General features: G+C 38.4%; 1 protein-coding gene across 1 annotated transcript in view; it reads left to right on the top strand.

Moving 5' to 3' along the window:
* The window catches only part of Col6a6 (collagen type VI alpha 6 chain), a 104,313-nt gene that overhangs the window by 24,974 nt on the left and 66,152 nt on the right, over window positions 1-13,187 (top strand). The window contains exons 10-17 of the mRNA XM_027934046.2: window positions 3,355-3,509; window positions 6,033-6,125; window positions 8,120-8,173; window positions 9,618-9,689; window positions 9,780-9,806; window positions 10,122-10,166; window positions 10,259-10,312; window positions 11,736-11,798. Of these exons, the coding sequence (XP_027789847.2) occupies window positions 3,355-3,509; window positions 6,033-6,125; window positions 8,120-8,173; window positions 9,618-9,689; window positions 9,780-9,806; window positions 10,122-10,166; window positions 10,259-10,312; window positions 11,736-11,798 (563 nt within the window). The remainder of the gene's footprint in view (window positions 1-3,354; window positions 3,510-6,032; window positions 6,126-8,119; window positions 8,174-9,617; window positions 9,690-9,779; window positions 9,807-10,121; window positions 10,167-10,258; window positions 10,313-11,735; window positions 11,799-13,187) is intronic.

The following is a 13,187-nucleotide window of genomic DNA, read 5'->3' as shown; positions in this document are numbered from 1 at the left end:
TTAGCTTTAAGAACCAATGGCCAGTCTTACTTATTGTCAGTTCTTATTACAATATGGATCAGTGGAGGCAAAAGGATCCAAGTGTTCTTTCTGGTTTGACTAAGAATGGAAACACTCTCCTGTAAGTGGGTGTTATTGTTGGTCCACCCTGGTCCCCTTTATTGGCAGGACCACCCATCTGCCAACTGTGGTTGAGTATATTGGCTACTAAAAAGTCACAGCTTACTCAGTCTCTGAAGAATTAGTCGTGGCCAGAGGAAGCCACCTCACCTGGCAGATTGCTCCCCACCCCATCCCTGGGCAGCAGATATAGTAGGAAGATTTGAACCTTTGCCTCAAAGTGTGCAATTTGTGCTCCAGGGCTCCCTGGGATCAGGCTAACCTTAAACTCAAGCTGAAATGCTATCTTGCTCACCTTCTTTCCCTGCCCTAACCCTTATTCCCTCTACCTTTTTCTTAGAGTTCTTCCTCAAAAAAAATTGTATGCATTGAGTTCTCCTCTAAGGCTCTGCCTCCAGGGAAACTGGCCTTCTTAGGAACTGAAGACAACGTACTAAGATACTGAGACAACGTACTTAGGATACCTGCCCCACAGGTTCACTAGTAGAGGCTGACTGTACTTCATCTTTTCTGTTTGGTTCTCTCCCCTCAATCGTCAATAAATTGCAAAGTTCTCTAAACTTACAGCTTTTCTTTCACCCTTCGTAGGACACTCTTTATCAAGCCTTTGATCATGAACTTAGCAATTAGGATTTTAATTAAGATTGAGAACAAGAGCTCTTAGTTTGGGTGGGCACTTTTGTAGAAGCCATTGTTCTTTTTAATCATCTCAGCTTTCCTTCTGTGGGGAAAAGATGTATCTCTTTCAGACAGCATTGAAGTTTCTTCCAGGAGATGCCTTGGAAAATTCAGAATGCTAAGACCAATCCTTTCTTCCAACTCCCACTAGAAAAGTTGTAAATCAGTGTTAACTTTAGAAGTTAGATGTTTAAAATAATAGTCTCAGAAATTTAGAATCTTTGAAAAATAGCCCAAGGAATGAAGTTTCTAATGTTCTCTAAAAGGCGTCAAATGACTCTCAATATGGAAAAGAAGTACCCCTGGCTTCATATATGACATTAGTTGATGGATCCTATGATCTAATACCTAGAAGAGCCACCTTAATTTGAGGTCACATATATACACATGTAAACTGCATAATCACCATGTAACAAAAGGAGATAAGAGAAAAGGATCCTAGATGGCAGATAGTTTCAAAACTTATCTTTGTGGGCAGAAGTTGAAATGAGTTTTTAATTTTTTAAAATTGAATACCCTAGAATCTACTCAGTGAATCTTTATTCTCCCAAGTTTTGAAATCTCTTCTTTCTTAATTCCTTCTTCGGAATTGAAGACAACGTACTTAAGATACTCAATTACTGGATGACACTAAAGGGAGCATGGCTGGAGTCTCCTATTCTGAGAAAAGCAGTTATAAATAATAATTATATGCATATTTCCTGAAAGTTAACAATCCCATGTTTCTTGTAACTCTTAAATTTTTACCTTTCCTGGAACTTAATAAGAAAAATATGAGATGTGAGAAGACTTTCCCTCCCTTATAAATAGACCTATAAGCATGCCTTCTCACTATTGCTAATCTCCAATCAGTGTGTACAGCTCTCCCTATCCCAGCCCACCTAACAACCTCTTTTCTTCTTCTCCCATTTTATTCCCATTCTAGAAGGGTGACAAACTGTTCTGGTTTGCTTGGGACAAGCCAGAAACTTTGAGCTCTACAGCTAGGCAAGTCTCAGGTACCTTGGGATGAGTTGGTCACCCTATTCCTTGGCAATCTTTCTTTTATTCCATTTACACCAGCCATTCCATTTCTCTCTTATGGAACTCAAGACACTCCAATATTCCCCTGAAACTTAATTCTTTTCATTGTCCTCTTTGTCTTTGCCTTACTTTATTCAAAATTACATCATATAAATGTACCTTAGAAGTCATCTTGACTCTCTTAAACAATCTACTCTGGTGTGTTGGACCCAAATCCTATCCAAATAATCTCTTACCCACCTGTACTCAAATGAGAAGCCAATGGAATTGGGGTTTTCATCAAACTAAATTTACACAGTTTTAGGATTGCCCTTTATTTCATGATCATATCCTTAGTGCATTTTTGTTAAAATGTCCTTTTGAGTGCAAGGCTTCACAATTAGGCCAAGTGAAAACCTAAAAATACCAATGTAGCCAATCATTTTGTTTATTTATTAAATAGGGTTATAATCATATCCAAGAACCCAGAGGATTCTCATGTAAACCAACTTCCAGGCATGTTGTGACTATTGACAAATGGTAGCATTATAGTGATTGTCAAGTCTATTTAATCTTCCTGTTTGCAAAATAACGTCATTGACAAACCTATGTTAGTGCTAAAAGTTTTCTTTAAAAATATGCTTATTCATAAAATTCCAATCATAAACCACAGTTCCCAATGATTATGTATCATCCCTTTCAAGCTGGGTGATACGTTTGTTACCATGAGGTCATCTAAAGATTTAACCTGCATGTAAATGACTTGGGAATTTTGTTAAAATACAAATTCTGACTCAGTAAATAGGGGATGTGGACTGAGAGTCTACATTTTTTAAAGGATCAGTTTCTCATTCAGTTATGTACTTGATTGAAAGATATTAGTCAGAGTGGGTACATAGCCCAAGAAATTCTGTATTTCTGAAAGCTTCTTGGTGATTGAAATGTTACTGTTTCAAGAATCCTCCATTTAGTGGCAAAAATGTACAACTTTTACTTTCTTGAATTTCTCTGTACTTTAGCATGCTCTTTGTCTTTTTAAAAATGTTGTTCTAGTTGGTTATACAGTAGAATGGTTTTTGACACATTGTACACAGATGGAGCACAACTTCTCATTCCTCTGGCTGTACATGGTACAGAGTCACACCAGTAGTTTAATCATATGTGCATATAGGATAATAATATCCCTCTCATTCCACTGTCCTTCCCACTTCCATAGCCCCTCCCTTCCCCTCATTCCCTTCTGCCCAATCCATAGTCCCTTCATTCTTCCCTACCCACACCCCTCATTATGGATTAGCATGCTCTTTTTTTTTAACTCACTGTCCTACTTCAAATTATAAGGGTATTGAAGTTTCTATTATTTTTTCCGCTTTCTCCAATTTAATAAGTTTATTGCAGTCGTGTTAGTTCTTAGATTTATATCATGTGGTTAGGGTACATAGACAATAAAATTGAGTGTTCTTTTTGCAACTGTTTATTGAGAATAGCAATTTAAAAATACAGAAAGACTAATCAATCTACCTCACATGGGCAATTGTAAACTGTGTTAAATAGGCCTGAATGCACTCATAACCGTGGCTCTGGATGGAGCTGCCTATTCAAGTGACCTGGCTGATCTCCTCTACATTGAATTTGGGAAAGGATTTGAGTACAGGACACAGTTCACTATTGGCATGAGGGATCTTGGGAGTCGGCTGTCAAAGCAGCTGGTAAGTCATTCAGAAAAGACTGGACATTTTTAAATTTCAGTTATCTTGTATATATGTTTCATATTTATGTGTATACATTTGAACTAATTCTGATCATTTGGGGAGTGGAGGGAGGCTTTTCAGTATCAGTGAGCAGCCTAAAAGTAAGGGGTGTTTGAAAAAAATATAGTTTAGTAGAGATAGGTCAAAACATGCTTAAATGATAAGTTTGGTAAAAAGTAAAAGGAAAAAAAGAGAGGGGGGAGGGAGGGAGAGAGAGAGAGAGAGAGAGAGAGAGAGAGAGAGAGAAGAAAAAAGAAGAAAACAATTTTTTAAATAGCTCTGGCAATCCTGCCCAAATTACAGTCCATGAGCATGAGTGCCAAAGAGAATTTGAAATACAAACATGATTCTGCTGTTCCCTCTCTTCCCTCCACCAGTCATTTTCACATTCCTTGCAGATCTAAATATCCAGCTCACCTTGCTGTGTATGATTCTAATGTTGAAGATATGTTTTTCTCACAACGTGGCTTGTAAGTGAGAGCAAATTCCATATAGAGCTCAACCCGAGCAAGCAATCTGCTCTAATGCAGGAGAAACAATGTCAATGAACACCATATGATCTATTTTATGAGCAAGTGAAAGATTTTCACAGTTTGTCTTCAGCTTTGAGATTCTCACTGTATGTTCTATTTTTTAGACTCTGATGCCTATAAATGATGCATCTTAATGCCATTTCTTTCAGAAACATACAAAGTTTTGAACTTGAGTGGTGGAACATTACCAAGCTTTGTGACACTATTTTTTTCTTTGATGTATAGCTAATAATTTGTAATTTGTTTATATTTTATAAGAAATATATTTGTTTATATTTTTCAGAAATGCTAGTTCCTGCTTTTTACACCATAGAATTTGTATACAAATAGATGTTTAAACACAATTTTTTTCAGTGTAGTAATTACATAAAAATAATTACAAAAACTATTATGGAAGTTTTGTTGTAATTCCTATCCTCTGTGTATTTTTTTGTGTCTTGTACTCTTTGAGGTCTGTATTGCTAATCCATAGAGGAAGTTATTCTTCAAAACAAGCTTATAAGTTTTTAGATATCACATAAATGAAACAATGTATAAGAAAAATATTAATTTTAGAAGTAGATCAATTTTAATCCTCATAGTGCTAGGTTCAATGCTGGATGTGACTGACCCAAAGAAAATTAGAATATCTAATATGAAACCATAGAATTCATTTTGTTGTCATTGTTTGGTTTTACATATTTCAATTTTCAAGTTTTATTGCTTTTTCTGAAATTTTCAAGGAAAGTTTTATAATGTCGTAAAAGGAATATTATATAATAGAAAGCAATCAAAGGGGAAAAATCCTAAATGGTTATAACAAAAGTTGTATGTTTTTCATTGGCACTAGAAATTTAATGAGAAACTTTGCAATTCAAAGATTAATTTTACACCTCTAAAGGGAAGCATAGCATTTGTTACAAACAGAATTTTCCTAAAAATAAATCTGGTGGGTTAATTTTTAAAATGAAGAACAGTATGTCAGTTATTCAGGAAACAACTAAGTCCAGGATGAAATTCGTTCACATTTTTAAATATATAATACGAATTTTTTTACCATTATGTCAAGAGGAGTATTCTCTTCATGCCCACACCCTCTATAGCAAGCGTTTCCAAAATTTGGGCATGTGTTTTTGAAATGCTATCAAAAGTGTTTTGGAAACGTTTACCACTGGACGCCGTTCCAAGCAGTGTTACAGCAGGTACTATCTAAAAATCCTCTGGCAGAGATATTTCACAAAATGGGGAAAGGAGAAAATAGCATGTATCCATTTTATTGCACAAAGTACTTGGGGCAGAATTATATCGACAACACCATGGTCAATGCTATAGTAGGGTGGGATGTGAAAGGGAAGCCACTCTAAAATATTAATACACAGTGAGTTGATCATGGTTAGAGTGCTACCATTTTCAAAACACAAAAATACTTTTTGAGTTGATTTGAGATTTCTCAGATGGTGGAGAATGCACATCACAACAAGAAAGATGGGGGCAAAAGAATACTGGATATCCTCCCTAGAGCACAGTCATTTTAACAGTGAACAGATTTCTGAAACTGCTATAGAAATCCGGGTTGTGGCTCAGTGGTAGAGCAATCGCCTAGCACATGCGGGGCCCTGAGCTCAATCCTCAGCACCATGTAAAAATAAATAAAATAAAGGTATTGGGTCCAACTACGACTAAAAATTAAATATATTTTTAAAAAATTTTTAAAAAGAAATCTGGGTCATACTGTTGAGCATAAATCAGTGTGTGTGTGTGTGTGTGTGTGTGTGTGTGTGTGAGATAACTATGTTAAAAAATGTTTATGTGGTGCTGAGGATGGAGCCCAGTGCCTCATACGTGCTAGGCAAGCGCTCTACCACTGAGCTACGACCCCACACCTCGTGTGTGCTTTTGTGTGTGTGTGTGTGCATGATATTTGGGAAGCGATACCATCAAATGTAACATATGTCTCTCGTGTCCCAAGGTCAATGTTGCCGAAAGGACTTGTTGCTGTTTGTTCTGCAAGTGCATCGGAGGGGATGGCACAACGGGAGATCCCGGTCCACCAGGGAAAAAGGTGGTTTTTAGTTCAGCTTCATGGTTCACTTTATTTGAACTGTAGTATGTCTTGTGGACATGGGTTTAGATGACAATAAGGGGTGATTTTGGCTTCCAGATAGGACCTCTGTGGTAACCATTTATTACACTCTTTTTTTTTATGGCCAAGTTAGATAGATAGTGGTCAATTTTCCTTGACATGCTAAATTAGGATCTTTAAAGTTCTTATAGAACTCTCAGGAGAAATGACTGTCAAGATCTTGCTTACCCAGTGGTCAAGCAGAGGTGTCAAGGATGCAAGACACTGATCCCTCAATGTTGAATAACGAAATCCTCCTCAATACCAGTTGTTCGTTTCAGTTTCCATTTTTAATGATGGCAGAGTCCTAAAAATCTAGTTGATATTTTGTCAGCTGAAACTCAAGCTAGATCAGGCCACTCTGCCATAGCAGATGTTAAGTTGTTGATGTTTCACAGATACACACACACAAATACAGGCCAGTATTTTTTTTAAGCAGCTAACAACATTAATTCATATATTTCCTAGCCAAAAATATGTTTATGTATCCTTATGTTAAAATATTATTTTGGACTTTAAGAAATCTTCAAATATGTAAAAACACACTGTGGGATATGTTTAATAATGATTTCAATACGAATTGTTTACATATGTGTTTGATTTCTGAATAATTGATGGATAGCGCCAGAACTCCCAAATCACCAAATCTGTGTCTATAAAGAAAGTTTTCAGACTAATTACTTCCTGAATGCTTCAACTTCATATAAAGAGAATGGTAGGGTAAAAACAAACAAAAACAGAGCTCAGAAAGAATAGGAAAAAATGTGTGTGGTCTATTTTTCTATGCGTAGCATAAACCCTAAAAAAATTTTTTTTAATGAAAAGAGGATATTTGTAGTCTGTCAAGGGCAAATATAGTCGTGTTTGTTTGAATGTCTGGAAGGAAACATCCGGCACTATATATAATCCTAGAGAGTCGCAGACAATATTAAGATAGGCACACATGCGCACACCCACACTTGAATACTGGAGACTTGTCTCAGAATTCCATCTCTTCTTAAAATATTTTTTTTCTTGTTTTTATTGGTTCTTTTTAGTTATGCATAAGAGTAGAATCCATTTTGACATAATTATAGAAGCATGGAATATAACTTGTTCTAATTCGGTCCCCAGTACCTCCATTTCCCCTCACCTCCCCAGTTCTCTGTGCTCTGTAGATCTTGCTTTCTTTTACCCATAGTTTTGTTTTTTTTAATTCATTTCTTGTGGATGGACATGATGGTGAGATTCACTGTGGTATATTCACGTATGTGCATAGGAAAGTTAGGTCAGATTCATTCCACTGTCTTTCTTTCTTTCTTTCTTTCTTTTTTTTATTAGTTGCTCATGACAATACAATGATCTTGACATATCATACATTTGAATCAAATGGGGTATAATTTCTCATTTTTCCAAGTGTACAGGTTGCAGGATCACATTGGTTATACAGCCACGTATAGACATATAGCAATACTAGTGTCTATTTTATTCTGCTTCCATTCCACTGTCTTTCCTTGTCCCATCCCTCTCCCTTCCCTTCATTCCCCTGTGTTACTCCACTGAACATCTATCCCTAACCCCTATTGTGAATGAGCTTCCAGATATCAAAGAAACATTTGACCTTTGGTTTTGGGGGATTGACTTATTTTATTTAGCATTATAGTCTCCAGATCTGTTTATTTACCAGCAAATGTCATAAAGTCATTTTTCTTTATGGCTGAGTAATACTCCATTGTGTATATATATACCACGTTTTCTTTATCTGTTCATATGTTGCACAATCCCATCTCTTTTTGTGTGTGTAAATACAGTCCGGGTTTGGGAGGGTGGATTTATTTTTACAAACTCTTACTACTCCACTTGAAGTAAAACTGTACAGTTGAAGAAGTTTGCTTGGTGACCTCTGGATTGGGGTTGATGAAATGCTAATGTTCTTTTCCTTTTCTTGTTTCCAGGGACCCTCGGGTATTAAGGGCAGTGAAGGCTACTTGGGGGAGGAGGGCATTGCCGTAAGTCAAGGCTTTTACTCAGCTTTTTTTTATTCTTAAAAACATATCTACAGTATGAAATGTCTTGTGTCGCTTCACAGGAAGGCAAGAAAGGTCAGGTTCTAAGAATTCATGTACAAAAATCAGGTCCTTCCTAATGTTCATTGTGCTTAGCTTCTTGTGGTTTGTTAAGCTACTGTCTCCTGTTTGATCCAGGTTGCACAATGAACTCAATGCAAAATTATCTTCTTCATTAGGCAAATCAAATCAGTGCTTCTTCACCCTTTCTGGTCCATTTTGCCAAGATAAACCAACTTACCACATTGTTTATCAAAGACCTCATCCTTCCTTCCTTCCTTCTTTTTTTCCTTTCTTTCTTCCTTCTATCCATTCATCCACACATCCATTCACTTAACTATAAGCATCTTACCATTCACTACATGGATATTTATCAATGACTCACTCACTAATGCACTCATTCATTCATTTATTCATTGAGTATATATTAAGTATCTTATATGCCAGGCATAGTGCTAGGCCCTCGAAATGAGAAAATAAAAGGAAAAAATATGGCTCCTACCTTAGAGAACTGGCAGACTATGCGTAGGACAAATGAGACAATGGCTCCAGTTGTTATACACAAGGACTATTTTAGAGGTACAAAGAGGCACAGAGGAGGGTCGAAGAACAAGAACCAGATAGCCTCTAGTACATCTTTGGTGGGAGTTGGAGCTTGAAAGGAAAAAAACTGCAAAAAGTGGGGAAGACTTGGGCAGATGTTGGAAAGATGAGTAGGAATTTCTCCAGGTGAAGTTTGTGAGGAAGAACATTCTACAGAGAGAACAATATGTTCAAGGGCATACAAAAATTTGCAATTTTTCAAAATGGCACATGGTCAACATGGCTGGAACCCAGGACACTGCAGGAGGGGGGTAAAGTTATTGGGAGTCTGAAATACCCTACACACGTTTTGGAGGGTGTCTCCCATTGGCAGTGATTGAACCAAGTTAAGCACAGGAGTAAAAATGATGGGGATGATCGGAAAGATGATCAGAAATGATTGCATGCTCAGGCAATGTTTCTGGTGAGGATAAGGTAGGCGTCACAAGAAAAAGACTTAACAGTCGTGGGTGCAAAACAAGGAGCTGATTATCTTAGCTTGACACAGAATGAATAGATAGGTTAAGAAGATTGAAAAGATATGATTTGGTGACCAGCTGCAGAGAGAGAAGCCAAACACAGTCAACATGAAGGTAGGATCCAAAGAAAAGCAAAGGACTGTCATCAGAATAGCTCTGATTTACTTCCAATCTTTGTTTTTAATAAGCACGGATTATTCTGGATGGTAAACCATGAACAGTCACACACATATTTTTTGCAACAACAACAAAAATCTTGCGGAGTGTCCAAGAAAGAACCCAGATTCCGGTAGGAGAAGCTCATCTGGATACGTGCTCTTTTTCAGGGAGAAAGAGGAGCCCCTGGACCAGTGGGAGAGCAAGGTACTAAGGGATGCTACGGCACCAAAGGTCCTAAGGTAGGAGTCGCATGAGGCGTCATGCTGTCTTCTCAACACTCAGCAGTTCCCTTTTGCAAACTAACTTCTGCCCTTCTTTTCTATTTTCAGGGAAGCAGAGGACTAAATGGACAGGAGGTATGGCCCAGGCCCATTCATTTATCTATTATCTGGAAATTTTTTTTTTTACATTACTGCTGACCAGTAGATCATACCACTGAAGTTTCTGTTGACCTTCTTTTTCTAGCATTAGCAATCTCATTTTGCTTATTTCTTTTATTGTATGCTTTGTATATTATTTGTTGACAGTTTTTCTTAAAGTAATATTCTATATTGCATAGTCTAACCAAGGGGTTGTGTGCAAACTTTGAAATTAGACTGTTTGGGTTTGCTGTCTGACTTCTTTCCACGTAGATGTAATGCACTGTGGTCTAATCACACCTGTCTTTTCAGGGAGAAGTTGGGGAAAGTGGAATTGATGGGTTAAATGGAGAACAGGTAGAGCCTTTTCCTTCCACCACACAGACCCCTTCTGAGCTATTTCTCATTAAGAAAATGGGAACTTGAGCTTTTCCTTCTTTGTCTTTTAGGGGGACAGTGGTCTTCCTGGAAGAAAAGGAGAAAAGGGAGATGAGGGATCCCAGGTAGGGATTCAATAAGGGAAAACCAAAAACTGTCCTTGAAGTTAAACGTGATTAACGGAGTAAAACAGCGACTCCAGGTGTATCAGTCAGCTACCGTCCCAAATTGATTTGTGACCACTACTCATGAGACCCCCAATCATGCACAACATTAAACCTTATTTCTTCTGTGTCCACGGGGTCAGCTGAGCTAGGGTGGGCGAGGCTGACCTTGGCTCGTATGACTGCAGGTTGTCCACATGCATTGTTCTATGCGTTTCCTGTGCTCCTTGGGCCACGGCTCATCCAGCCATGTTGGCCATGAGCTTTTCATGGCCAGGGCAGAAGCAAACACCCCAGACCTCTCAGGGCCTCGCTTGGAACTTTTTCAGCAACACTCCTCTTTCTGTTGACCATCTCCAGTCACTCTGTTGATTCCCTCCAGTGGGAAGGGAATCCTGCCCACCACAGCTGCAATCATTTCAGAGCTGCATGGAAAAAGACACAGGGACAAGGAGGAGTGAAGTATTGGGGCCACCAAGGCAGCTCCCACAAAAAAGCAGAATGAGGGTGGTGACAAGGGTCTGTGGGGCCAGTCAGCGCATGGGGTCATGCCAACCATTTTCATCTAGAATATCGGTACCAACCATGCTTCTATCATTTGCTTTGTCTATGAGTGGGAACCGTTGAGTCAGAAATCCACTTTCTAGCTGATACAACCACCTCCAGGCAAATTGCATGATCTTTCTGAATCTCAGTTGCTCAGCAGAATAGAATAGACATTATGATTGCTGTATGTATATAGGTGACTCTATGACCAGTGTGATTCTGCAATCTGTACAATTAGAAAAATGAGAAATAATACCCCAATGATTTAAATGTATGAATTGCCAAGATCATTGTAATGTCATGTGTAGCTAATAAAAAATATAAAATTAAAAAAAAATAACAATTAGCTGGTGTGATGGCACACAGCTTTAATCCCAAGGACTCAGGAGCCTGAGGCAAGAGGATTGCAAGTTCAAGGCCAGCCTCTGCAACTTAGAGAGACCTTGTCTCAAAAAAAAAAAAAAAAAAAAGAAAGAAAGAAAGAAAGAGCTGGGTTTGGAGTGCTATGGTAAAGTGCCCCTGGGCTAAATTATCAGTTCAAAGAGAGAGAATAAATAATACTTAGCTCATAGAATATTCATAACAACTAAAAGGATGACAAAAGTATCTGGAACATAGAGCTCACCACTGTGACAAATAATCAAGTTCACTACTAAGTTATTTATGTCCCAGAATTTTTTTGGGGGAGGGGTGGTCTTTTTTTCAAATTTAGAAATAACCTGAGCAGAAAAATAGTGAACTATTCACAGCAGGAAGAAGATTAGCTCTTTGTTTATATTCTTATTGATTTCATTAAAATTTCTCATCTTGTCCTCATTCTGACTTGTATCCACTTTAGGGAAGCCCAGGAAAGAGAGGCGCTTCTGGTGACCGTGGACCAAAGGGCCTTCGAGGAGATCCGGTAAGACCTGTGCTGTGTGGGCTTGTGGACTGTTTTAGGACTGGTCCCACAGGCCCTTCTGATAAGGAGAGATGTTTCCTTTCTATGATGCAATAGCAATCCTGAGTTTAAAACACCAACAATCGTCATTATAGAATTTTAAAAGCAGATATCAGTGCTAGATCTTTTTCATATTCTTGTGTGGCAGAGAGATGAAGGGATCCCAGTGCGTTCCATTATCTTCCTTTTGAATGCCTGAAAATATGGACAGAAACAAACCCATTTCTCTCTCTTTTTCTATTCTCCAAGACTCTTTCTCAATTGAGAATAGGAACCTCATTTCCAGGAATCCAAGGCAAATCTGGCAAAACTTCTGACACTAAGTTTAGAGATCCGCCGAGCCAGCTCAGCATGTTTATTATATAAGTTTTAACATCAAAAGGGTTATTGTGAGAAAATTTCTTCAAAACAGGCAGAACCAAGGTCACCGGTATGAGCAGCCCAATTATAATTATCAGCTTGCGGCTGTACTTTCTACCCCCAGGGAAGCTGGTGTCTGAACTTCAAGGTCAAAAACTGGTGGTCCTGTAGCTGGCTGAGAACCTCCTTTTGAACAGGGCATCGCCATAGCAACTGGGCAGTCTCCATGGGCATCTTCACACCGAGAGTTCCCAGAAGAAGCACCACTTCTGTTTACAGGATAGCTCAAGGACCAAAATTCAGTCACCATTCCTGACAAAAAAAAAAAAAAAAAAAGGTGCCTGCTCTCGCAGGGACACAATCCAGTAGAGAAAGCATGACCCGCACACACACACACAGACACACACCAATGCAGGTTGGTGTCCTGCATTGAACATCATCAGTACTATAGAACTTTCATTGCCTGCTTAAGTACATCTCTAAAACCTTAATAGACTCAGACTTAGGTTTAAATTTAAATATCTGCTGAACTTTCTGTTGAATTGTCACGTACTTCAGAAAAATGCGCACCTATAAATGCACGGCTTGATGAATGTGAAGACGCCTGGGTAGTTACCTCCTAGGTAAGGAAAGGAAACGTACCAGCATCCCAAGGGCCCCCCTTGGGCCTGCTCCAGTCACAACCCACCCTTCTTAGATCATGACTCACCTAGCCCCATACATTAGCTTTACCTGTTCTGGAACTTTATATAAACAGGATCACTTGGTGTCTACTCTTCCGTTTCTCGTTTCTTTTGCTCTACTTTATGCTTGTGAGTTTCCTTCATGTTGCATCTAACATTAGTTCATTCACCCTTTTTTGTATAGTGCTCCATTGTGAGAATATGATTTATTTGTGTATTCTATCATTGATAGGTACTTGGGTTGTTTCCAGTTGTTGCTATTATAGAGTGTGTTGTGGTAGATGCTACTGTACAGGTTTTTGGGGTA

Source organism: Marmota flaviventris, chromosome 8, assembly GCF_047511675.1.
Source record: "Marmota flaviventris isolate mMarFla1 chromosome 8, mMarFla1.hap1, whole genome shotgun sequence".
Classification (NCBI taxonomy): domain Eukaryota; kingdom Metazoa; phylum Chordata; class Mammalia; order Rodentia; family Sciuridae; genus Marmota; species Marmota flaviventris.
The sequence above is the reverse complement of the archived record's forward strand: the minus strand, read 5'-3'. Positions and strand labels throughout refer to the sequence as shown.